General features: G+C 40.6%; 2 protein-coding genes across 5 annotated transcripts in view; both read left to right on the top strand.

The window, feature by feature from the left end:
• The window catches only part of klhl12 (kelch-like family member 12), a 45,022-nt gene extending 40,798 nt beyond the window's left edge, over positions 1–4,224 (top strand). For all 3 annotated transcript variants that reach the window (XM_049581495.1, XM_049581498.1, XM_049581497.1), the window contains 8 exons: positions 544–693; positions 810–924; positions 1,041–1,147; positions 1,234–1,429; positions 1,545–1,703; positions 1,808–1,906; positions 1,991–2,177; positions 3,569–4,224. In XM_049581495.1, the coding sequence (XP_049437452.1) occupies positions 544–693; positions 810–924; positions 1,041–1,147; positions 1,234–1,429; positions 1,545–1,703; positions 1,808–1,906; positions 1,991–2,177; positions 3,569–3,695 (1,140 nt within the window). In that variant the 3' untranslated portion in view covers positions 3,696–4,224. The remainder of the gene's footprint in view (positions 1–543; positions 694–809; positions 925–1,040; positions 1,148–1,233; positions 1,430–1,544; positions 1,704–1,807; positions 1,907–1,990; positions 2,178–3,568) is intronic.
• A 1,289-nt stretch (positions 4,225–5,513) lies between these two features.
• Positions 5,514–20,847, top strand: tuba5 (tubulin alpha 5). Of its 2 annotated transcripts, XM_049581494.1 has the most exons (6): positions 5,514–7,163; positions 8,681–8,854; positions 13,183–13,408; positions 17,412–17,560; positions 19,596–20,276; positions 20,352–20,847. In XM_049581494.1, the coding sequence occupies exons 2-6, from the start codon at positions 8,852–8,854 to the stop codon at positions 20,649–20,651; spliced, it is 1,359 nt and encodes a 452-aa protein (XP_049437451.1). In that variant the 5' UTR covers positions 5,514–7,163; positions 8,681–8,851; the 3' UTR covers positions 20,652–20,847. The 2 variants fall into 2 exon arrangements, with proteins under 2 accessions (XP_049437451.1, XP_049437450.1); XM_049581493.1 differs by having other exon boundaries at positions 5,514–8,854.
• The last annotated feature ends 5,338 nt before the right edge of the window (positions 20,848–26,185 follow it).

Genomic DNA, 26,185 nt, shown 5'->3' with positions numbered 1-26,185 from the left:
TTGTCTTTCACACACCTGACTGCACAGACAGAAAAACAAGTACCAACCTGCTGTAATCTCAGTCGGTGGGCCCCCCTCTTAATTCCACTCGCTTTTGCGGATTGAACTGACAATAAAATTGCAGAGAAGAAAACCTGATTTAGGTTTGTCTTTGTGCTCAGGAAATTCCTGCCCCCAACCGCACGCCCTGCTTTGTGAAAAACAGCTATTATCACAAAATGATTTATACATCATCAAATCTCTCGAATGGTTCATCCTGTCATTTTTGTTGTTTTTAACACAAAACTAGACCATGCATGTCATTCACAGTCACGGTCAGTGAAACTATGTGTCATCATTCTCATGTAAAGGAATTTACAGCTTGTTTCACCTTCAGCAGGCTGCGTTGTTGCACATTGTGTTTTTTGATTACGCAACAATTAATGATTATAGTTGGAGACGAATGGCTGAGTTAGACAATGAATATTTTACTGCACTTGTCAGCTAATTGTTTAATTAAATGGAGCTGTAACTCTTCTGTGTGTGTGTGCTGTCTGTCTGTAGGTGGACTCAGAGGAGCCTGTGTTTGAAGCCGTGTTAAACTGGGTCAAACACAACCGCAAAGAGCGAGAGCCCTACCTGCCAGACATGCTCGAATTCGTCCGACTGCCACTCCTGACCCCCCGTTACATTACAGATGTCATTGATGCTGAGGTGAGCCAGACGACATGCAACAGGTTGATGTGTAAATCACACGCCAAGCTTGGATTATGTGTTGAAGTATTTATCACAGTTAGCACCATAATTAAGCGTGTTTTGACACGTTTCAGCCCCTCATTCGGTGTAGCCTGCCATGTCGAGACCTTGTTGATGAAGCCAAGAAATTCCACTTAAGACCGGAGCTGAGGAGTGAGATGCAGGGCCCACGCACACAAGCAAGATTAGGTGAGAATCCTTTTTTTTTTTTTTTTTTTTTTTTCCTCATAGCAATTTAGCTACATGCATGTGTCCTTATTTTGTAATCCACACTGACAGTAAAAGTGATTTATTCGTCTCTTCAGGTGCCAAAGAAGTCCTGTTGGTTATAGGTGGGTTTGGCAGCCAACAATCACCGATAGACATAGTTGAGAAATATGATCCGAAAACACAAGAATGGAGCTTCCTTCCTGTAAGTACTGAATATTTATAAGAGAGTGTGGTGACATTCTTTATCGTTGTAGATTTGCCTAATACAGACTGGTGTGTGTTTAACAGAACATTGCACGGAAAAGACGTTACGTCGCCACGGTGTCTCTCCACGATCGAGTTTATGTCATCGGAGGCTATGACGGACGGTCAAGGCTCAGCTCTGTGGAGTGCCTGGACTACACAGCAGACGAGGACGGTGTTTGGTACACGGTCGCCACCATGAATGTGCGTCGTGGCCTCGCTGGAGCCACGACACTCGGAGGTGAGCAAGTTTCTGTCTCTTCCTAATGACTCACACCTTCGCTGGAGTTTTCTATGAATGTTTTCTGTTAGAAATTGACACAATATTCTGTTCCATCTGATTTTGCTCTCAACAGACATGATCTATGTGGCTGGGGGCTTCGATGGCAGCCGGCGTCACACCAGCATGGAGCGATACGACCCTAACATTGACCAGTGGAGCATGCTGGGAGATATGCAGACTGCCAGAGAAGGAGCTGGTCTGGTGGTGGCCAGTGGACTCATATACTGTCTAGGTGTGGATAGATAATCTTTGACACGTCATATTCAGGCTGCAGCTTACATATGATTATTTTGTAAGCATCTCTACACTCGTCATGTCCCTGATATTTCCTCACAGGTGGATATGACGGATTAAACATCCTAAATTCAGTGGAGCGGTATGACCCACACACAGGCCACTGGACCAGTGTTACACCCATGGCCACTAAGCGGTCAGGTAGGTAAGAAAAGAGGATGAAGTTAAATATTCCAGCTGACTGTGTGTGATTCTGTATATCTGAGACTTTTCTGCTGTTTTCAGGCGCTGGTGTGGCGTTACTCAACGACCACATCTACGTGGTGGGAGGCTTTGATGGTGTTTCACACCTCGACTCTGTGGAGGTTTACAACATCAGAACAGACTATTGGACCACTGTAGCCAGTATGACCACGCCTCGATGTTACGTAGGAGCAACTGTCCTAAGAGGACGTCTCTACGCCATCGCCGGGTAAGAAAGAGTTCTAATGTCCTTCTGACTGTGACAGTGGGTTTAAAGGGTAGGTTTAAATTTTTAATGCCTCCACTCCAGCGACAGCTCTGGACAGAGGCATTATGTTTTTGTGTTGTCCCTTTGTATATCTGTACGTCTATCTCATTCTTGTGAATGCGATATCTCAAGAACGTCCTGAGGGAATTCCCCCAAATTTTGTGTGTGAAGCACCCACATTTTACAAACAGTAGCTTCTTTGCAGCAACATCAGTTTTTGAAGGATTGTCTACTAGGGCTGTAGGTGAGTGCAATGAAAGATAAAATGATTGCTACTGTTATGTCAGACCAGAGCAGTGAAATCCTCCCTTGTAGTATCATGAACCTCTGTGTGATGTTTTGGTGCCTGATAAGCTTCAGACCAATGGATATGTAACTCAAACTGGACTTCCTGCATCATATTTTATCATCTCACCGCACTTTGTTTCGCCGATCAGTGTTTACAGTTGAGCATCAGTGAGGGCATATCATGGATGTATTATTAGATCTGGAATACTCCAATGACAATTGCGCACCTGGTGGATATACCCAAAAAGTTTCTAGCTTCCAGGCTACCTCTTGGGTCATGTGGCCCACTGAGTATATGCAGAAGTGTTTCTCTCGCTGGCTCCACGCGCAAGTCCCTGCTCGGCTAGTAGACTTTACATTGTAATGGCATCACAGTTTTTTAAAATCACTTTTCTGGGAAAGTTTTACTTATATAAAACCTGCATAGATCAAAAATTTATAATAGAAAGAGTCACAATTGATTTTGTTTGCAGTTCGAGGTATGTTGTCAACAGTTTTACAGATGTCTCTTGTGATCTATAAAGAAAATGCCTTTTGGGCCACGGGGGATTTTCGATGCAATGAATGAATGAATGATGAATTGGCCACTGGAAAAAAATAGAAGCAGGGCTGAGCAGTGTCACTGTATCCGGTTCTCTAATATATCCATGGGGCATAGTAACAAAAAGACTAACATTGGAAGATCCCCACTATATTTGTCTACCTTTTTTGAACATGTTTGTGCACAGGAGGAGGATTGTGAATTTTGTCCTACATCACTTACACTGAAAGCACTTCAGTAAGAGATCTCTTAATGGCCAGTATGAACGGGAGGAACGATTACAGCAAGCAAAACCTGTTTAAATGTTCACACAGGCATCTGACTGTTGTTTTTAGAAAGATCTTAAAAATTGTGAACCTGTCCTTTAAGTGGTTTCAGACTTAAATTAACTTTTTCATCGTCTTCTTCTCTCCTCATCAGACAAATCATCAGGTTTATGTGGATCATTATATTGTGAAACATCCTTGTGCTGATCGTTGTGGTTAGAACTCTCAGTTCCTCTGTTTGTCTCACATCTCTGTAGATATGACGGGAACTCTCTCCTCAGCAGTATTGAATGTTACGACCCGGTCATCGACTCCTGGGAGGTTGTCACTTCGATGGCGACGCAGCGGTGCGACGCGGGCGTCTGCGTTCTACGAGAAAAGTGATCTTTGCCAAGAAGAAGAACCTCAAGAGGAAAAGCAGACGGGAGGACGGGCAGCTAGACTAAAATGCCACAAAAACAGAACCACACAAAGGGAGATGTTTGTTTGCCAGTATGCAAATAGGTACTCTTGAAAAAAGTACAGCAGTTTGGGGGCTGCCTCCTCGACTGGATGGTCAACCCTTCGACAGTCAGACTGTGCAACAGAGATTCAGCTTCGCCGTGGTAGACTTCACCTCCGAGGAGCCAATCACCACTTGCATGACTCTCTTCGGTGGTACTCGTTGCTGTCGTTACCTGTGAGATTATTTTTTCAGTTTGTCTTCAAAGTGCAATATATTTCTACTCATCATAAGAAAACGTGAATAGACGGAGTTGATTCAGACTCCAGTTGCTGCTATATGCCTTATGACTTTGGCCTACATCAAACAGTGAACATCCGTGTTGCCTCCCATTTGACTTTGATGATCGTTACACTACATTGGCTTCTTATCGAGTGCACTCATTCGGCATTTGCGAGGTCATTAATGGGTCAGTACTTCAGCCCTTTTTGTAATTCTTTCTGTAATCAGTGCTTTTAGACTCAAATCACTTTAATACAGAAGGTTTAATACTTATCGTTGCTCTCAGAATATATATTTAGAGATCAATATCGTTTTAGAAAATGACTGCATTGTACCAGCTGATTATTTTGTCCCTGAAAACCACAAACCAATAAGTATGAGGTGCATGTTTTTTGTTTTTTTTTTCCCTCAGCTTATAAATCTGGACATGTACATGTAGGACACAAAGTCCCAACATCACTGTTGCCTGGGAAGTGAATAAACACTCTGAGAACTGACGCGTTTTCTCCTCTCGGTCTGTGAACACCTGATAAGTGATGCAGAGAGACAAAACGCTGTATGTTCGCTTCACACATCGTCAGCTGAGTCAGTGGCATCATCGTCCACATCCACAGAGCAAATGTGAAGAATCATCCAGCTGCTCGAAGCAGTTTGATGTCTCAAACTCAGCAGACTGTGCAGGGCATCTTTTTTATCCCCGCACAACTATTGTGCCTTTTTAAAGGGACAGTTCCCCCTAAAATCAAAACACAATTTTTTTCCTCTTACCTGTAGTGCTGTTTATCAGTCTAGATTGTTTTGGTGTGAGGTGCTGAGTGTTGGAGATATCAGCTGCCTTCTCGGCAGTATAATAAAACTAGATGTCACTCAGCTTGTGGTGCTCAAAGGGCTGAAAAATATATTTGAAAAACCCAAAAGCAGTGTCTCCTTTCAGAAATCTTGACCTGGTTACTCAAGATAATCCACAGACCTTGTTGTGAGCAGTTCCATGTAGGAACTATTTTCTTTCTACCAAACTACACCCCCCCAACTGTATCACCGTGCAGAAGGAAGCGTGCATCTGCTGCTAGCTCACCTAGCACCACTGAGCTAGCTAACCTTACAGCTCAGCTGAAGAGGACACCATTAATAGCCATCATCAGACCGAGGTTTTTAAAAATGGCAGTTACCAGTGCTGCTGTATTCGACCAATCGCACCCTCGTCTCTCATGGTTGTTCTTGTGGTGTAAGAGTACCCACTCTGCAGTAGGAGCTAAAAAAGTCCCTCAAAGTAGGGTTATAAGGATTACAAATGTTCCTAGTTCTGTTTTGCAGACACAACAAAAACTGGGGGTTCTTACAACAATGATGAAGTTCCTCTGGTTAGAAAACACAGCCTCTTGTCTATGAGTAGATGCACGCACGTTAATACGGTTGGCGGGTGTAGTTCAGTAGAAAGCAAACAGTTCCAACATGAAACTGCTCACAACAAGGTCTGTGGATTATCTTGAGTAACCAGGTCATGATTTCTGGAAAGAGACATTGCTGTTGAGTTTTTTGGCGCTTTGAGCACCACAAGCTGAGTGCCATCTAGTTCCATCATTATCAAAAGAAGCCAGACATCTCTATGGCTGATATCTCCAACACTTGGTGACTTGCACCTAAACTGATGAATACACACATGGACAAAATTGTTGGTACCCTTCCGTTAAAGACAGAAAAACCCACAATGGTCACTGAAATAACTTGAAACTGACAAAAATAATAATAACACCCTTAATTTAATATTTTGTTGCACAACCTTTTGAGGCAATCACTGCAATCAATCGATTTCTGTAACTCTCAATGAGACTTCTGCACCTGTTAACAAGTATTTTGGCCCACTCCTCATGAGCAAACTGCTCCAGCTGTCTCAGGTTTGAAGGGTGCCTTCTCCAGACTGCATGTTTCAGCTCCTTCTCACAGAAGGCCACTTCAGAATAGTTCAGCGTTTTGTTCTTAGCCAATTTGGGTGTTTGTAGCTGTGTGTTTTGGGTCATTATCCTGTTGGAGGACCCATGACCTGTGACTGAGACCAAGCTTTCTGACACTGGGCAGCACATTTCGCCCCAGAATGCCTTGATAGTCTTGAGATGTAATTGTACCCTGCACAGATTCAAGACACCCTGTGCCAGATGCAGCAAAGCAGCCCCAGAACATAGCCGAGCCTCCTCCATGTTTCACAGTAGGCACAGCGTTCCTTTCTTTGTATGCTTCATTTTTGCATCTGGGAACATAGAGCTGATGTGACTAGCCAAATAGCTCCAGTTTTGTCTCATCTGTCCAAAGGTCAGTACAGAAAGATAAAAAACAATACATAAAATATAATACAAGTGATAACAAACCACTAATAGCAAAATATTTTCGACTGCAACAACAAAAAAATAGCAAATAATAGGATCCATTTGTGTAATCTTTAAGAAGATTTTGCCAATACTGGTATTAAAAGTAAAAGTTATTGGTCTGCAGGAAAATGTCCCTTGTGATAGATCACATGACTAAAATAATATTACTGTTGCAGCAGGTCGCAGTGGAGCTGGTTTAAATTACTTTAGTTGGTGGTTTTGTCCAGTGGGTCCCAACTTGGGTCCCCTTCAGAGGGTCACAAGATGAATCTGAGGGGTCGCGGGAAGATTCATGTGAGAGGGCCGAAGGCAAAACAAAGTTCTGCTGCACAAATTATAAACGACACAAGGGACCAAATTAAATAGTTTTTATAAAGGTCACAAAACAAAAAGGCTGAGTAACACTGATTTAATCTGTAGCAATGTATTTTAAAGCGACAGAAACTTATTATGCTCGAGTAAAGTACAAAATGTTATCTGAGGGCTGAACTAAATTGTTGGATACAATTCTTGATGTTTCCTGAAAAACAAAGCTCTCATGTTCACCAGAATAATAACGTTGCCAAAATATTCAGTCACAGAGGAAATATTTAATCACACGTCAGTTATATTACAGGGAAGCTTTGTGTGATTTGCTGAATTGTGTAATCAGATTCAGTTACACCTCAGTTTCCTAAGAAAGACACAAACTGATGACTAATAATGAAATAGGATCTTTTCAGTTCATCTCTTTTGATGAATGGAAACATTAAGATTGAATAGAAGGTAAGTCTGCACGTTCACCAAACAATGAAACAGATTTCACCATCTGCTGTACTTCCATGTGCAATTTTAAAGCATAAAGAAACAGCAGGATGATCAAATGCAGATATATGATCAGCTCTTTTACTGGTTGTTATCATTTTAAAATCATAAATTGTCAGTGCTGCAAAGTAAATACGTCTACTTGAGTGTTGTTGTTAAAGTAGGATTTGAGGTACTTGTTCTTTACTTGAATATTTCCCTTTTATGCTACTTTATACTTCTAGTCCACTTCATCTATTTGACAGCCAGAGTAGGTTTCATTTGACATATGAGGACATAAAAAACAGGGTGTTTTGGGGTCCCCTTTGAGAAAATCTTAAGCATCAAACACATAATTTCCTGCATTCTGGTGATTTTTTTACGCATCGATTTATGGTGTAAATGTCTGTAATTTAGTCAAAATAAAAGTCCTCTGCTATTTTTAGGAGTTTGTTGGAGGGGACAGATGTACATGTTGAAATTTTAAGGGGGACGTGTCCCTCTGTGTCCATATCACTTCATAAAATGTGATATATTTTAGATTAAACTACAATGATGCAACGACACAACACAATACGCCACGATACGATATGATGCGCTTTATTTTCCCTGTAGGGAAATTTGTCTTGGACTCAGGAGCTGCACAAGTATTGCTGCCTTACTATAACAGTCAGGAAGAAATGAAGCATACACCATTAAAACATAAGAACACACACTACACATAACACCAGCACACAACAGAGCACTGTAAGCAAACACAACGCAACCCCTAAATATTAAATGTCATCATTTAAAATCTTAATTGACGTTGGCACAAGTTAATTTTTAAAACAGTTTAGTGGGCTGTATAAATGTTCCATTAGTCCCAGTCTGACTGCAACATAAATATGTGTGAGTAATAACAAATACAGTACCATATGAGAATGAATGAAAGAAAAGCAGTTCATTTAATTTTCACAGCTACATTTTCTGACCTTCATGTCTTCAACATTTATAAATCACTGAGTAAACTACTTCAGAAATATGAATAATTATTTGCTAAAAAGTAACAACTGTTCTTTTTAAAATCACCTGTAGATCAGTTTTGTTAAATAATTTCATAGAAGAATGTCATTAAATCACCACACTGCTGAACAGTGCAAAAGAAAATGTGGCTCCCTTTCCACCTCTTCCAAATCACACAGCTTATTTCGTCTGGTTTCCTTATTCACGTCATTTATCTGAATTCCTCTCCATCACTGTATGATGTTATAAAAAGTGACAGAACCATTGTTGGCCGGGTGTGAAATAGCCTTTGGCACAAGTTGGATTGATTCAGATGGATAATAAATATGAATTAAAAGTTCTTTCTTGTGAAAAAAGTGACAGAAGTGAGGGAGAAGTAGCTTCATGTGGGGGGAGGAAGACTTCCCTCCCTCTAACATGAAGCCTGAATAAACATCAGTCAGTCACACACCATCCTAACACTAACCCAGGTGAGCCCATCTGTCTGTCTGCAGGTATAAAGAGCTGCTGCAGCAGGCGGAACGAAGCATCGCTGTGTCTGTTAGGACACGTTACACACCCCTGGATCAGTGCAGAGGAACTGCTCAGTCTGTGCTGAGCCTTGCGGACAGAATAACGCACATTAACCTGAAGCAAAACCACCATCTCATCTCATCTCCAGCGACATGGTAAGATTATTACACTTAATTCTAAATGTGAAAACTTGTGCTGCAACGTTTGTTATTCGGTGTTTGCATCAGTTAGTTTGTTTTCTCTGAAATCACCAGTGTGACTGCTGTCTGCAAGACAAATCTTAACATATGACTTCTTTCTTTATCCAAAAATATCCACAGAACTCTGCACTGACTCTGTTGCAGCCTGTTTTATTTCACATGCATGTTTTGTAGGGTTAAATGAAAAATTTATATTACTGTCTACCCTTTCAGTGTTTTATGAGTTTCAGCAAAAGGGGCTCAAAGCTTCATCTTCAGCCTCAGACCCTCAGAAGAAAAGCCTTTTGTTGTGAATATTCAACTTTTCAAATGTGTTTTATCAATGCTCATATTCCAAACTTTAGTTCATACCCATGTCTTATAAATTCAAATCACTCTGCAGCAACAAAAAAAAAAAAAAATCATCTTGGGGGATTTTCTTTCTGCGGGGAAAACAAGATTCTGAACATGTTGAAACACGACTGCTGAAAGTGCTTAGCAGATGAAAAACATTAAACCGTCTGAAAAAGGCCAACCTGTTGTTAACAGTGTTCTCACTTTAAAACTAGAAAAGCACTTGGAGAGCGCAGACCTCCGCCAAGCAGCTCGGATTTCCTGCCATTTTATTATTTTATCCACTTCGCTTCAACCGATCACCACCAACATTTTAACATCTGTTCCTTGTCCCATTATCAACATTTCCTGAAAATTTCATCAAAATCCGTTCAGAACTTTTTGAGTTATTTTGCAGACAAACAAACAGACCAACGCCGGCGAAAACATAACCTCCTTGGTGGAGGTAACAAAAAGAAAAGCAGAGCACAAATAAGTAACACAGGATGTCATCAGATATTTGTTTTATTTTTGCACACTGAGCTGATGGAAGCAAAGACATGTCAAATGGTGCAATAAAAAAGTTCCAAATTAATGTTGAAAATTTTTTTTTTTTTTTTTTTTATGCCTTCGTGCCGGCAATAGTCTCGGCCGGAGGCATCATGTTTTCAGGTTGTCCATCTGACCGTATGTACGTCTGTATGTGTTCCTGTGCATCTGTCTGTCCCATCCTCGTCAACATTATATCTTCACATTTGGCATAAATGTGTGTGGACTTAATGATGAACTGATACGTTTTTGGTGGTTATAGGTCAAAGGTCAAGGTCACTTTGACCTTGGATCAATCTCATTCTCATGATCTTGACATCTCAAGAACACCTTGAAGGAATTTCTTTAAATTCGGCATATAAGATTCACTCTGACTCGAGGATGAACGGATGAGATTCGTGGTGGTCAAGGGTCAAAGACCAAGGTCACTGTGACCTTGCAACCATGTCATTCTTGTGAATGTCAAGAACAGCTTAAAGGAATTTCTTCAACGATAAACTGATTAGATTGGTAGTCAAAGGTCAAGGTCACTGTGACCTTGTCTGTCTTGTTTTTGTGAATGCATTATCTCGAGAACACCATGAGGGGTTTTCTTTAAATTTGGCACAAACGTCGACTTGGACTCAACAATGAAGTGATCAGTTTTTTAGTGTTCATAAGTCAAAGGTCAAGGTCAATGTGACCTCACAAAACATGTTTTTGGCCATAACTCAAGAATTCTTACGCAAACAAATTTCACACAGATGTCTAATAGGATAAAATAATGAAGTGATAACATTTTATATTCAAAAGGTCAAATGTCAGCTTCACTGTGACATCATAATGTCCTGCATAAAACACTTTGTCAGGGGACAGTGGGTGTGAATCATCCATGTTTCCACAGACATGAAGGTAAACTGTAACAGAAACTGATGCGTGGAGGCATACAGCTGCGAGGTGGTTATTCTAGTTTAACCTGACTTGAATTTTCACAAAATATTGCACGAACGTTTATGTTTCCTGTCTCGCCTCCAGCAGATTTTTTTTCCCACAACTTTTAGCTTTTAGTCAGCATCATAGTCATGAGTCAAAACCAGAGTGTACACAGATCGAGACAAGACCAGGACTAGACCAGTGTGAGTCCCATTCTGCATGACAGACTGGAACATGCAAACCAGGAACTCCTCAAATTGATTTAAAAGATCCACATTCCCATTAAAACACCCACAGAAAACAAATGAGGATTACTCTTCATGTATCTCTTTCCATGCATTCTGTAAATGTGTGTATGTATAAGTAAAACTGAATGAAAAAATGTCTTTGTAAAATAATCGAAAGTCATTGCACAGATTAAGTTTATGTTTTGAAATTTTTCTTTTTTTTCAAAGACCAAACAAATTGAAACACAAAGTAGCTGAAATCAATTTAACCATCTTTATTTACTACTCCTTTTTGCACAAGAAATTTTGTTTTGTAGTTGTGGTCTTTACTGGTCTTAAAATAGCATCCTGAGTCGTCTTAGTCTGAGATAGAAACAGCCAAAATGCGGTCGAGTCTAAGACGAAACTTCAAAAACTCTTAAGACCAAGACCTCTCCTGGCACAACCACTGTGCCTCAGTACAGCCTCACAGAGCTGCTGGCAGAACTGTAGACTCAAGTTCAAGTTCTTTATTGTCAGATACACAACAGTAACAGTGGTGCAGCCATTGCTGATTAAATCTTTAGATCTCAGGCTTCGTCTTTTAGTCGTCTTTGAATAGTGCACAGTTGAATTTGTGACCCTTAAAAACAAACTTTCTACCAGCTCATTCTGCCTGTAGTTATCAGATATATAAGTTATCAAACTTTTCAACTCCTTGAATGGACCTGTCAGCAGCTACAAGCTCATAATTTATTTACAGTATTATTTATATTTTCAGCTGTGCAACACTGACTCAACTGTACAATAATCTGTGCAATAATTCAACTGTGCAGTACTCTGGCCTCAACACTGTGTTTATACTGCACATTTAAGTTTATTTTATTATTTAAGCTATTCTTTTATATTTATAATTGTATTTTTTCAGCATTCTTTATTTTCATTGTTTATTTACATTGTGGTTATTATAGTCTGATGCCAGTATTTGTATATGCTTGTTATTCTTATTTTTCTGTTTTCTCTGTATATATTGTTTTATATCTAACAGCAGCATAATGTGCATATTTATGCTTCTTTTTTTAATCTATTTTTTATTTTTGTATAATTTCTCAATGTGTGTGTAAGAGCGACTGCAACATGACCCAATTTCTCTCTTGATTCTGATCAGTCTCTTTAGCTGCTAAATGCTGCACTATTTTCACCAGATCTTTAACTGTGTCTCTGTGCTGTGTGGTGCTGAGCAGGTGGTATATGGTGGGTCTCACTGAAAACAGCTGGCTGCTGCAGCTGAAAACAACACTATAAGAGCGAACCAGAATAGTGAAGTTATAGGTGGAACAAAGCTGAAACTTCAACCAGAAAAAATGTTGTTGTTGTTGTACATTTGTAAAAAAAAACAAACAGATTTGTCACATTTGTATTATGTAGCAAATATGCTGAGAATTCATGTTTCAACAATGCTGTGGTTAACATGTGGTGGGGTTTAGGCACAAAAACCACTTAATTGTAATTAGGAAAAGATCATGTTTTGGCTTAAAATAGGCCTAACTGGCTGGCACAGTCACGGCTGGAAATGTGGTGATGTCTTGGTCAAAAACGGCCGCTTTTCGTGGCACTGTCCCCGGTGGGAAAACAGCAACAGGTCACTAAAAAATAGCCGGTATTGTTGTTTACTCGTCTTGAACAGTCATCTGCAGCAGGCCATCTACTGTGTCACTTTAGAAACTGTTTGGAGTCACTTTGGACTTCCCAAAACTCTACATCCACTTTTATTTTCAACCTGCAGGATTAGATTTTGGAATTTGAAGAGACCTGAAACAGTAGATTTTATTCATGGATAGCAGTGTACATATTTCTAACAGAGATTACAGGAGGAGACAAGGCTCACATTTGCACTACATGCTTACTTACTTACTCCTCTTCATCCCCTATGGAACATAAGGCTTCAATGAGCTCTTTACACTGCATTCAATCCTTGGCAGCATGTTGCATCTCTCCCCATGACAGGTTCATCTTTTCCATCTCCAGTGTCACAGTTCTGCACCAGGTGGTTTTGGGCCTTCCGGGTTTTCCTTTGTCTGGCTCTTGTGATCCAGCCCTGTTCCATTCTTAGCACATGGCCTAGCCATCTCAAACGTCTGTGTTTGATTTGCTTGGTGATGCTCCAGCTACCTGTTTTCTTGTACAGTTGAAGGTCATAATGAGTCAAAATGTTGAGAATGACTTTGTTTTACTTTGAATTTTGTGTTAGGAACTTTGTGACAGACGTCTCAGCCTCCACCTGTCTTGTTTCTATGTGTCCAGAGGGAGTGCATCTCCATCCACGTGGGTCAGGCAGGTGTCCAGACAGGAAACGCCTGCTGGGAGCTCTTCTGCCTCGAACATGGCGTCGGTCCTGATGGCGTCTCCTTGGAGAGTCCTGCAGAACCAAACTCTCGTGAAGACCCATTCAACACCTTCTTCAACACTGGCAGCTCTGGGCATCATGTTCCCAGAGCGATCTATGTGGACCTGGAGCCCACAGTGGTTGGTGAGTCGTCCTGAGTGTGTCATTATTTTCATCCTCCTTATCTCTGTTTTTTTTTTTATATAATCGTTCCTGACATCCTGTTATGTGCGTTCGTATGTGTCTAGTGTGAGTGCATCTCCATCCACACAGTTCGTGCAGGTAACTGCTGATGGGAACACTGGTATCCAAGCAACAAGTGCAGTGGCGACTCCTTTGTTCTTTTATTCAGTGCTGGTTAACATTTACAGAAGTGTGCTGTGTAAATACAAAATTACAGAGTGCAACATTGGATTTATTTTAAACAAGCACAGTGTCCCCAGTATGTGTCATCAATTTATGCTTACATTAAATTTCAAGGACAAAATATTTTCCCGCATTTTTCAATATATTTAAAATTGTAAAATTTCTGTGATACAATTTTTGTATAGTTTGGATTTTGAGGATTTTTAACGATCTGTTTGTTGATATTAAGATTAAACACTTTTTCCTTCTTTGCACTGCAGCAGCTACAAAACAATTTCCCTCAGGATAAATAACGTTTATGATATTTCATCTTATCTTAAAATATTTTATAACCAAATACATAAATAAATTATACTTTTAGTTTGATAATTGAAATGGAGTGTAAAAACAAGTATAAAGAGTTATACTACTTTTCCTTGACCCCCTGATTATTTTGTTCAAATAAACTAAAACAGGGGTTGTGGTGGTTAGCACTGTTGCCTCACAGCAAGAGGGTTGCCAGTTCGACCCCGGGTGTGAGAGCCCCTCTGTTGCATGTTCTCCCCGTGTCAGCGTGTCTCTCCGGGCACTCCGGCTTCCTCCCACAGTCCAAAGACATGCAGATTGGGGACTAGGTTAATTGATAACTCTAAATTGTCCGTAGGTGTGAATGTGAGTGTGAATGGTTGTTTGTCTCTATGTGTCAGCCCTGCGATAGTCTGGCGACCTGTCCAGGGTGTACCCTGCCTCTCGCCCGATGTCAGCTGGGATAGGCTCCAGCCCCCCCGCGACCCTCAAGAGGATGAAGTGGTTAGAAGATGAATGAATGAATGAATGAGTGTCCACCAAGCTTTTTTTCCCAGCTGAAAACACCATGCGCTCCTTGGAAACACCCAGCTGGGAGAGAGTGGTGAGGTGCTGAGTTTTTTTTCAGCTGAAACTCTTTGGTTGCATCTGGTTGCTATGATACGGAATATCCGCAGATGTAAATATGGCGGCACAAGGTAGAGTACTTGTTTTAAATGAGAGGAAGGCTGAAGCATGCAGGGAGAGAGGACGACCCGCCGGTCTGTGTGGGTTCATGAGAGGAAAAATAATATTTTATAATATATATATATTTTTTAGATTATATTTATTGAGTTGAGGATGATAACAATACAAAATAAAGGGAATGGAAGATATACGTCTCTTCATATACATCCTCTTGTCCAGCATATTACCTAATTAACACACACACACATATATATGAATACATAAGTCAAAGAATCAATCAAATGGGGCGTTGGTAGCATAGTGGATAGTGCCGGCGCCCCATGTACAGAGGCGATGCCTCACTGCAGCGGTCGCAGATTCGACTCCGGCTTGCAACCCTTTGCTGCATGTCGACCCCCACTCTCTCTCTCTCACCCCATTTTAATCTGTCCTGTCCATTAAAGGCAAAAAGCCCAAAAAAATAATCTTTAAAAAAAAAAAAAAAAAGAATCAATCAAACAATTTGAAAAAACCAAACAACCAAAAAAAAAGGAAAAAAAAAATAATTTTAGAATCTTACTATATAATGACGAAAACTCTGTCTGTGTGTCTGTGTGTCTGTTCCACGTTTTTCTCCTCACTGACTTGGTCAATCCATGTGAAATTTGGCACAGTGGTAGAGGGTCAAGGGAGGATGTGAATGAAGCAATATTACATCAGTTGGCCAAAGGGAGGCGCTATAGCAACTGATTGAAATTGCAAACTTTGAATGGGCATATCTCATGCCCCGCATGTTGTGTTGAGATGCCTCTCCTCGTGAGGAACAAATGTGCCTCAAGAACCCATAACTTCCAGTTATATAGATTTTCCACCATTTTGAATTTTTTGAAAAAAACACTTCAAATCGTTCTCTTCCTAGGAAGTTTGACCGATCTGCATGAAACTGGGTGAACGTAATCTAGGGACCAATATCTAAAGTTCCCTCTTGGCAAAAGTTGGAAAACTCACTAAAACTGAGCTTCTATAAGGCAATGAATATTGCGGAGGGCGTGGCTCATCACATAAAGGTGTATGACATCTCAAGGGTTTCACCCATCACCACGCAACTTTGTAGGCATATGACCACACATAATCTGAGGGGACCCCTCCATTATTGACCCCATCAAACAACATGGGGGCGCTAGAGAGCTAACTTCTTGTCTAGACCTAACCGCCACATCGATTTTTACTAAACTTGGTAGATATGTAGAACAGGACGCCTCAAGGTGACTGGAGAAATTTAACTCTAATTGGTAACTGGGTGGCGCTATAACAACAGAAAAATGAACAAAGTCTGGATTCCAACCCCCACCGTTGCAACAAGGGCTAGCCACACCTTTCCCATGTGAATCCATCTACTAATGGGCAGTTTTAGCCCACTAACTATCCCACTATTGGCAATGTTACTACTGTACTTTCAATAAAGCAATCATACTATCAAATTCACAAAAACTCTGAATACATATGCTTTTCTTAATGGATTCAGTTGACTATTTAATCTGCAATTTCCTATGACCTGTATCCCAAACACACACCATGTAAAACTGTACGTGGGCAACTGTGCACTCAATGGGTATGGACTAGTTGTAGTATATTAACATATTGGGTTGGGAGGTTGGGTTTCATGTCTGCAAAGATGGCATTATCAGCCATAACCGCAGTAATATGTGCAGCACAGAGCAGCAGAGTCAGCGGGATACACAGGGACACGTGTTGCCGGACCATCTACCACAACAAAGAACAGAGAAGCATCAATTACACCACACACAGAGGGAGCTTGACTTCATTCTCTCCTCAGGATGCCATTACTTCACTATGTCTTTGCATAGCTAATAGTTGTTTGCTGCTATAACAAAGCTCTGAACGTCTTACACAGCACCTTTAAAGGACAGGTTCACAGTTTCTGAAGTCTGGAAAAGGAGGAATTATTGCAACAAGCAAAATCTGTTTCAGTATTCAGAGGAGTACCTGACTGTTGTTTTAAGGCAGACTTAAAAAAAATTGGGGAACCTGTCCTTAATTATCTTTTTCCCAAATAACATTTACAGTGTTGTTTATATAATAAGGAGACATGCACGTATTGATACATATGTCCAGTATTAATTATGAGTATATGCAGTTACATTTTTGACTCGTCAGTTTTGGAGCTTCATATGAAATGTACAAATTAAAGGCGCCACTTTTAAGGTTTCACCATAAATTGAATGAAAAATTCAAGATTTTAAGTTAGTAAATCTTTGTAAATCTTCAAACTTTGGCATGAAAATGAAGTCTGGTTAGTCATGAGTTTGTTACATCAATTGTGGAGTCATCAGTGTGTCAATAACATGACAGTAAAAATGCTAAACTACTCACTAATACAGTGGTTCCCAAATGGTCCAGCCACGGGTCCAGATTTCTCCTTAGTCATTAGTTCTAGGTCCACACAGTTTAATATATTCAATGTCATACTTGCCTTTGTCCACGCCGTTGGGCTCTGTTAAGCAGCTTCCTGTTATTCACTCACTCTACAGCAGGAAACAGCACTTCAAAATAAAATATCTGTGTCAGAAATTCACTGTACTTCAAAATAAAATGTGATTTTCACAAACTTGACGCATTTTCGAGTAACTTGCAGCCCATTCAGAATGGACCCATGACCCACTTTTGGATAATGACCCTCCAGTTGGGAACCACTGCACTAAGATACATCTGTTTCAGTGGAAATTTCCACATTTGGCACTTGTCTGGTCAAGTTAAACCACACTGAAGTTAATTTCATTGACCTTTGTGATTAAAAACTTTCTTTCAGATGAGGTAAGAGTTGGAAAGTACAGAGAGCTTTTCCACCCTGAGCAGCTGATCTCTGGAAAGGAGGATGCAGCCAACAACTACGCACGAGGCCATTACACTGTCGGGAAAGAAATCATTGATGGAGTCATGGAGCGCGTCCGTAAAATGGTCAGTGAGACTGATAAAGACCTGACTGAGAAACTGCTGTTGATGTATTTTCAAAGCTTTTCCTGCTCTTTTTAAATCTAATAGAGGAAATAAAGATGCTTTCTCATTAATCACAGCTTCATCACATGAACTCTGATTCCAAATGTCGGGATATAAGGAGGAGTGGATTAACCTTTTGCACAGACCTGAGACAGTATACCTCTGTCTGATGCTGAAGATCTAAATTGTTTATCAGCCTCACAGTTGTTTTCCTTGGGATGTTTTGAGAGAATTGAATATAATTGGGCGTACTGTAAGAAGGTAATTGTGTTCCTCAAAGGGTAAAAATCACTCCATTCTCTATGATTTGTGAAATTACTGGGATGTTATGTTTCCTCCATATGTAGTTTGACAGTGGATTCCCTGCTGCTTTAAAGCCTGAACCCAATCTTCTTATGTAACGCTATACGAGAAAGCAAATAAGTGCATTTTGCAAAGCCCTTACTTTAAAGGCCCTCCTCCAGTGAAAAACAAGATTTTAACGTGGTTAACAGGTCCAAGTGGTGTTTTTTATATGATATATTATGAGCAAAATATACAGTCAGTGCCACAACCTCCAGGGTTTTTTCCATCACACATCTAAGGAACCAATCCCGTCAACATGGGAAACGAGAGATATCAGAGTTCCTAAGACTATCTAACATCAGCAGCACATTCTTAGCTCTTTGATAACATCAATTCAAATGTTATCTAGAACTGTTCACGAGCAGAAGTTTGTGTTTGATGGAGAGAGTCAGAGGTGAGCTGGTTCGCTTGAGTTGTAGGTTAGCAGCGGGGCTAATTTACATATTACACGGGTATACCAGTGTTAGTCAGTCCTCTCTGTCCTGCCTCCAACTGGTTCATAACGCTGCTGCCAGGCTCCTCACAGGCTATCCAGAGGAGAGACCATATCACACCTGTTTTAGCCTCTCTCCACTGGCTGCCAGTAAAGTTCAGAACTGATTTTAAGGTTCTTCTGTTTGTAGACTTCCTAACCCCCTGCTCTACCCCCCGGTCCCTCAGGTCAGCTGACTTGGGGCACCTTGCTGTCCCACGCTCCAGACTTAAGCTTAGGGGTGATCGTGCTTTTGCTGTCTCTGCCCCCAAACTGTTGAACAGCATCCACCTCTCAATCTCCATCCAGCCATCCATCCATCCATTTTCATCTGCTTATCTGGGGCCAGGTTGCGGGGGCAGCAGGCCAACACCTCCAGCAGGAGGCGCCCAGGAGGCATCCTGATCAGATGCCTGAACCACCTCAACTGACCCCTTACAAAGGAGCAGCGGCTCTACTCTGAGCTCTCTCTGGATGTCCCAGCTCCTCCTTCTATCTCTAAGGCTGAGCCCAGCCACCCCACGGAGGAAACTCATTTCGGCCACTCGGTCACTACCCAGAGCTCATGACCACAGGTGAGAGTTGGGACGTAGATGGACCAGTAAATTGAAAGCTTTGCCTTCCGGCTCAACTCCCTCTTCACCACGACAGACTGGTGCAGCACCTGCATCACTGCAGACGCCACACCAAACCACCAATCCATCTCATGCTCCGTTCTAACCTCACTCATGAAGAACACCCCGAGATATCGGAACTACTTGAACCGCCCCCTCCACTGACTTGTTTAAGTCCAGGCTCAAAAACCACTTTTATTCATTAGCGTTTGAGTCTCCATGATGTGGTTTTCCCTGTGTGTGTTGTGTCTCTAAATGTGTGAGCTGTTACCTGACACTTATGTTGCCTCTCATGTATGTGTTTTTAGCATTTTATTCCTTCTGTGCAGCACTTTGGTCAGTGATTTGTTTTATAGATAAATTTGAGTTGAGATATTCATCGATCGGCGCATAATAAATGAGGTAAAGATGTAAAGTCACATTTAAGACATTTTGAAAGATTTCTCTCATCGAAAAACTTCTAAATATGTAATTTTGATAAACAGAGATGAGTTTTTAGGAGTTTAATCAATGCAAGCAAAGTACCTTTAATAGAGTCTGTCTGTCTTTCTGTCCCTCTCATCAGACGGACCAGTGCACCGGCCTGCAGGGGTTCCTCGTCTTTCACAGTTTTGGAGGTGGAACCGGCTCCGGCTTCACCTCTTTGCTGATGGAGCGTCTTTCTGTCGACTATGGCAAGAAATCCAAGCTGGAGTTTGCTGTGTACCCAGCCCCTCAGGTGTCCACCGCTGTGGTGGAGCCCTACAATGCCATCCTCACCACCCACACCACCTTAGAGCACTCCGACTGCGCCTTCATGGTGGACAACGAAGCCATCTACGACATATGTAGGCGCAACATGGACATCGACAGTCCCGGTTACACCAACCTCAACAGATTGATCGGTCAGATTGTGTCCTCAATCACAGCCTCCCTTCGTTTCGACGGCTCCCTCAATGTGGACCTGATGGAGTTCCAGACCAATCTGGTCCCATTTCCACGTATCCACTTCCCTCTGGTTACCTACTCGCCCATCATCTCTGCTGAGAAGGCGTATCACGAGCAGCTGACTGTGTCCGAGATCACAAGCGCCTGCTTTGAGCCGACCAATCAGATGGTCAAGTGTGACCCCCGTCATGGCAAGTACATGGCGTGCTGCATGCTGTACCGAGGCGATGTCGTCCCTAAGGATGTAAATGCTGCCATCGCAAACATAAAGACCAGACGTTCTATTCAGTTCGTCGACTGGTGCCCAACTGGATTTAAGGTGAGTGACATCATGACGATATGAGATGCAGCTTGAGATACATCATCTCTCTGATCATTCTCTTTGTCTCAACAGGTGGGCATCAACTACCAACCTCCGACTGCGGTCCCTGGTGGAGACCTGGCCAAAGTCCAGAGGGCTGTTTGCATGCTGAGCAACACCACGGCCATCGCTGAGGCCTGGTCACGTCTCGATCACAAGTTCGACCTCATGTACGCCAAGCGTGCGTTCGTCCACTGGTATGTAGGTGAAGGTATGGAGGAGGGAGAGTTCGCAGAGGCCAGAGAGGACCTGGCCTGTCTCGAAAGGGATTACGAGGATTTGGGTCAAACATACCCAGATTCTGAAAATGATGATGAAGACCAAGAATACTGAACCCTGCAAGGCTGTGACGGCTGCATGGCATTTTATCCTGAGTCAGTAATGATGTCATATCTGTACTGTCTGTCTTCTAAAGCTAGCCAAGGTGATGATCTTTGTCACTGCCATGTTTTTATAACGTCAGAAGAAGACAGACTAACACTGAAGCTGTATTTGAATTGTGTTGTGAAATAAAGTTTGTCTTTGCATATTCTGTGTGTTACACCCACTATTGGTCTACAGCGTAAGAGATGACAGGAAATGAGGTAAGGGAGAAGAGAGTAATTTTTTTCATGTTGGTGTTTTGTTTTATTTTTGTATTAAAAGGCTGTAGGTTATTAGTGGTTTAAAAATCAAACACTTATTAATAGTCAAAGGTAATAGTTTTGATTTGAGTCAACTTGTAGCTAGCAAGCCAACGCCGTGTGGTAGCTAGCTTAAAATGTTTGTCAAGAGGTCAGCTGGTTGGGTCACTGCTCTGGGGCTTGGTTGTCACATGTGAGAATGTCAGTCAGCATGGCAAACATGTTATGGTCCATATGTTCTCAAGTGTTTTTGATTAGACACACACATACAGACACACACACACACACACACACACACACACACACAATGTTGCTTTAGTTCCTCATTAGAAAACAATGTTGTAGCTAAACACTTACATACTTCAGCCGAGGCTGTTTGACATTTTAACAAAAGTTCCTGGTCATACTGTGACAGAGAATAATCTTTTCCAGTCTCACTGTCTCATTTAATCTCATATTCATAATTCATTGTTATGAGACAGTGGCTTTAACAAAGGCTAGATTTTTTTTCAGAACTGTCAGTTCCTTCATTTTACTGTCATTTCAGAGGATAATTCAAACAAAGAATCACCTGGTTCAAATTCATGGTTTAAACACAACGGACATTGATTACTACTACTAATAATAATAATAAACTTTATTTATATAGCACCCTTTACAACACAGTTACAAAGTGCTGTATAATAAAACTAAACACAAAACACAAGAAGAATAAAACAGATAAGATGTCATAAAATGTCATCAAGTAAAAGATAAAATAAGGAAGGTCAAAACTAAAATCAAGATCATAAAAGGTAAGTAAAATCAATGAGATAGCAACAAAATTGATAAAGTCAGGATATGCTTTCTGATAGAAGTACGTTTTTAGGAGAGACTTAATGAAGCCAGTGACTCAGACAGCCTTACATCATCGGGCAGGTCGTTCCAGAGCCTCAGGGCCCTGGTTGCAAAAGCTCTGTCACCTTTGGTCCTCAGTCTGGACTCTGGGACAAGCAGAAGACCTCTGCCCGAGGATCTCAAACTACATAAAGGTTCATGAGGGACTAACAGTTCTGAAATGTAATCTGGAGCCATGAAGAGCCTTAAAAGTAATTAATATGATCTACCATTGTGGTAATGCCTGGTACACAATATGCGATATCAGCCCGATTACAGCCCTACGCAGAGACGTACGGTGTCAGCTCGGATTGTGAACAACAAGTGTCGTACATGATAATCCATCATTTCATCTTCCGTAGTGTGTCATAATTAACATCAACCGACGTCCCGACGGAGAGTCTAGCAAGTTTGATTTAGTTTTTGTCGTTCACGACTGCTCCCGTCACTTTGACCAATAGAAACACAGAGCGACCTGCTGCTGTAGACAACTGTACGACGACACCCCAGGGTTTTTGATATTTCCTCTACAGACGTTACCACAACAGAGGAAAAAGGGAAACGTTATGGCATTAAACAGCAGAGGCACTTTATCAACCCTCTGAGTACTGCCATTATCATCAGGCTAGCAAAAAAACGTTATGTCTTTATGATGGAGATGGACATAAAATAAGAAAATTAAAAAATAGTGGCTTTTACTCACCACAACTGCAGACGCCACCAGCTTCATTTGAAATAGACTGCATTATAAATGGGTCGTTTTTTATTATTCCCTCTGTATTTTTATTATTTTTACTTTTTATCCGCTATCGTTTGCCTTTCAAACTCAACACTTCCTGTATCTCTTTCAAATTAAAAGCCCCTTATAATCTCAGCTGAGAGAATCCCTTCATTTTCTTGACAGGTTTTATTGTGAAACATTTGCAGAAACTTGTGGAGGATTCCGTGACTTGCATGTTTGCGTATGGTACTTCAAATGTAGCTCCTGCCATCTGGTGGCACTTTTTACATTACCACAACATTTCAGCTGGCACATGAACAGACACAGTGACTGACATAATAGTAAAAAAAATAGGACAAGAATAACCTGATGACATCACACACGTCATAAAAGACGACCAGGGATGATTGGTGTGGACCATCGTGTAGTGTGTCATGTCTGTCGGGAAAGTCACGGCACGATGTTATGACTCCACAATCACGTAATGTGACATAGTGACTTTCAGAACAGACAGAAATGTCGTGTAGTGTGTACCAGGCATAAAACAAATGGAGCCAATAAAGAGGCTAAAACTGCTGTGATGTGGTCGTGCTTCTTGGTTTTGGTTAAAAGCCTTGTGGCTACTATTGTAGAGGTAATATTCATTTCAAAACTTATTTGGTGTCTCTATCTTAAAGAACTAAAAAGTCAATTTTTTTTTTTTTTTTAACAAATCTTTATTTTGTTAGGTATAGGGACAACCAATCCCACGTCTTTGATGGTTAACTACTTCTTGTTACAGTAAGTTGTAAAAACAAGAGGGACACCCATTTCAAGCAAAGATCTTAAGATTTCATTTGATATAGGATATCCTGTTAAAAGATGTTCTGATGATGAGCAATTCACACAGGAGTAAAAACTGTGACAACCAACCCCGGTCTCCCCTATCTTACATCAAGTTTCCAATAAGACAGAGTTTAAGTGTCTTTATAAAACTGTTATCTGGACCCTGAACTACATCCAGCAATACAAGTTTGATTAACTTTGTGCATGCGATCAGCTGGCAGTGTGTGATTGTGTGTGATTGTGCAGCAGCAGATGTTATAAAACGATTATGAGAGAAACATCCAATCAAACTGCACAGGCTGGCTATTTAAACAACAAGTCCCGGCAGCCGTGAAGGTGTCACCTGAACATATTCATCCGCGCATAAAGTGTAAACATAAGTCGGTCCACAAAGAAGAGAATAGTTCCACAGCTCACAGCTGACCGTGTCTTAATAACACGATGAGACAATGATCTGTAATGTGTCTATCACAGTTAGATGCGATTTACTGTTCTGCAGTGATGAAGAGGGAAATATCCAGAGTCTTAGACGTGATGAAGATTTGAGGCTGCAGCCTGTGGAGCAGACATCATCACCGCCTGAGCTGATCCTCCTTCAAATATGGACATCTTTGTGTGTTTATTAACCACACAACATTTCAGTGTTGTATCATCAGTAAGGCTTTGACTAACAGTGGTAGGAAGTACTCAAGTACATTTACTTTAAGTATAATTCTGAGGCACTTTACTTGAGTATTTCTAATTTATTTTACTTTATACCTCTTCTACATCACAGAGGATTATAATGGACTATTTCACTATATTTATGTGATAACTTTAGTAGTCTCTTTGCAGATTCAAATTAGTAATCCATAATATAATTAATGAATAAGGATGTATTACTACAGATTCAGCAACCTAGCAGTATATACATTTATTATAAGTAGCCTCCACCATCACCAGCTGCAACATTAAAGTGATGCTCATTCAAAATGCATAATTATAAGTCAATTGTATAATATATATTATTCTGACATGAGCCATTATACATAAGATCAGCGATAAGATAAAACTTTATTGATCCCACACACAGGGAAATTCACATGTTACAGCAGCTCAAATAGCACAGACTGAATTGCAATAGATTACTTATAGAATAAAGATAAAATACAAAAAGATATATATCAGAATTAGAAAAATATAAAACATAAAGTGCTAAATTTAGACACAACTGTGCACTCAATATTATTTACACTATAGACACCCTTCACTTACACGATATAAGTTCTTTTACTTTCAGTACTTTAAGTTGTACTTGTGTGTAAATAAAATTTTGATACTTTTAACTACTTAAGTAAAAGATTTACACCTTATGTACTTCTTCCACCACTGATGAGTATTGCGGTTTAGTGTTGGAATATCCTAATTCAGATTTTTATTATAGCCTCAGGTGTAATTTTTTTTTTTTTTTTACTTCATTTAGGCTTCAGTTTCATGCTTACTTGAATACTTTAAGTACATTTTGTTGCAAAAATATTAGTGCTTTTACTTCAGTCAAATTTGGAATGAAGAACTTTTACTTGTGAGTATGTTTATTGTGTGGTATTACTACTTTTACTTAAGCAATGAATGCTTCTTACACCACTGATCATCAACAGTAAAACCATTACAAATCAAAAATCAAGGGGAAATATGTATACACACATATGGTGAGCTTACACAGTCTAACTTGGTAACCTTACTGTTTATTTTCTTATATTTTGCGCCTACTATCAGGGGCGTTGTAGTCAGGGGAAAATGGGACTGATTCCCCAGGGCACCAGTGGGAGGTGGGCCATGGAAACACCTGGTGTTTGTTTTGTTTGCAGGTTTACATTTGTAAGGAATTAGTGTCATGACTAAATTAAATTTGCTGAATTAATATGTTGAATAACTTAACTTTGTATAAAAACATAGCGGAAGCTCTTTGACACCCCTCTCTCCCCTTATTCAATTCAATAGAACTTTAATTATCCCGGAGGAAATTCTTGTGCCAGAGAATCCTTCAAATTACAGTCACACTAAGTACAGTAACCACAATTTCAACAATTCACAACCAGTGAGCTCGCAGAGTCACTCACTGGGCCCAGTTTTAGAAACAATAGAGTGTCAAATATCTGGCAAAGTAAAAAATATAGACAGGATAAGAAGTGTTTTGAAGGAGGAAAAGCAAAAAGCAGTGCCTACAGGTGCAAAATGGTTTAGCCCACCCTTGCACTAAGATGCATCTGAATGCAGACAATGCTGCTGAAGCACCAACATACATTGTCATGTCTTCCTTGAAGAAAGGAATATCTGGGTTTCAAAAAGGAAAAGAAAGAAAGGAATCTGCCTTTGTAAAAAAAAAAAAAAGGCGAAGAAAGGAGTCGAGAGGAAGGATGGGGGGCCCATGGGGATTGCCTATGCACAAGGCCCAGAATTTGGTGCTACGCCCCTGCCTCCTGTGTCATGACTACTTTCACTTGGACACTTTACGTTTAATTTGTGGCTAAATATTCAGTACTTACTTCAGTAATACTTTTATTGCAGTACTTTTATGTATGGTATTTTTAGAATGTGGTACTGCTCCTGTTACTAAGTGATATGAACACTTTTTCCATCACTGATCCTCAAAAATAAAACCATTCTGAATCAAAACATCAAGATAGAGAAGAGCATACACCTGACCTGCTGACCTGGTTTTGATATTGAACTTGGACTGCATCTTTTGTTGCACCTTACTGCTATCTATTTTTGTTATGCAATTTTATTCTCTTGTGAATTTGCACTCGTCCAACTTTGTATTGCAACATCTGCACAACAAA

The sequence above is a fragment of the Epinephelus fuscoguttatus genome, linkage group LG7 (genome assembly GCF_011397635.1).
Source record: "Epinephelus fuscoguttatus linkage group LG7, E.fuscoguttatus.final_Chr_v1".
NCBI lineage: Eukaryota > Metazoa > Chordata > Actinopteri > Perciformes > Serranidae > Epinephelus > Epinephelus fuscoguttatus.
Note: the sequence above shows the minus strand (reverse complement) of the source record. Positions and strands in the feature narration are given on the sequence as shown.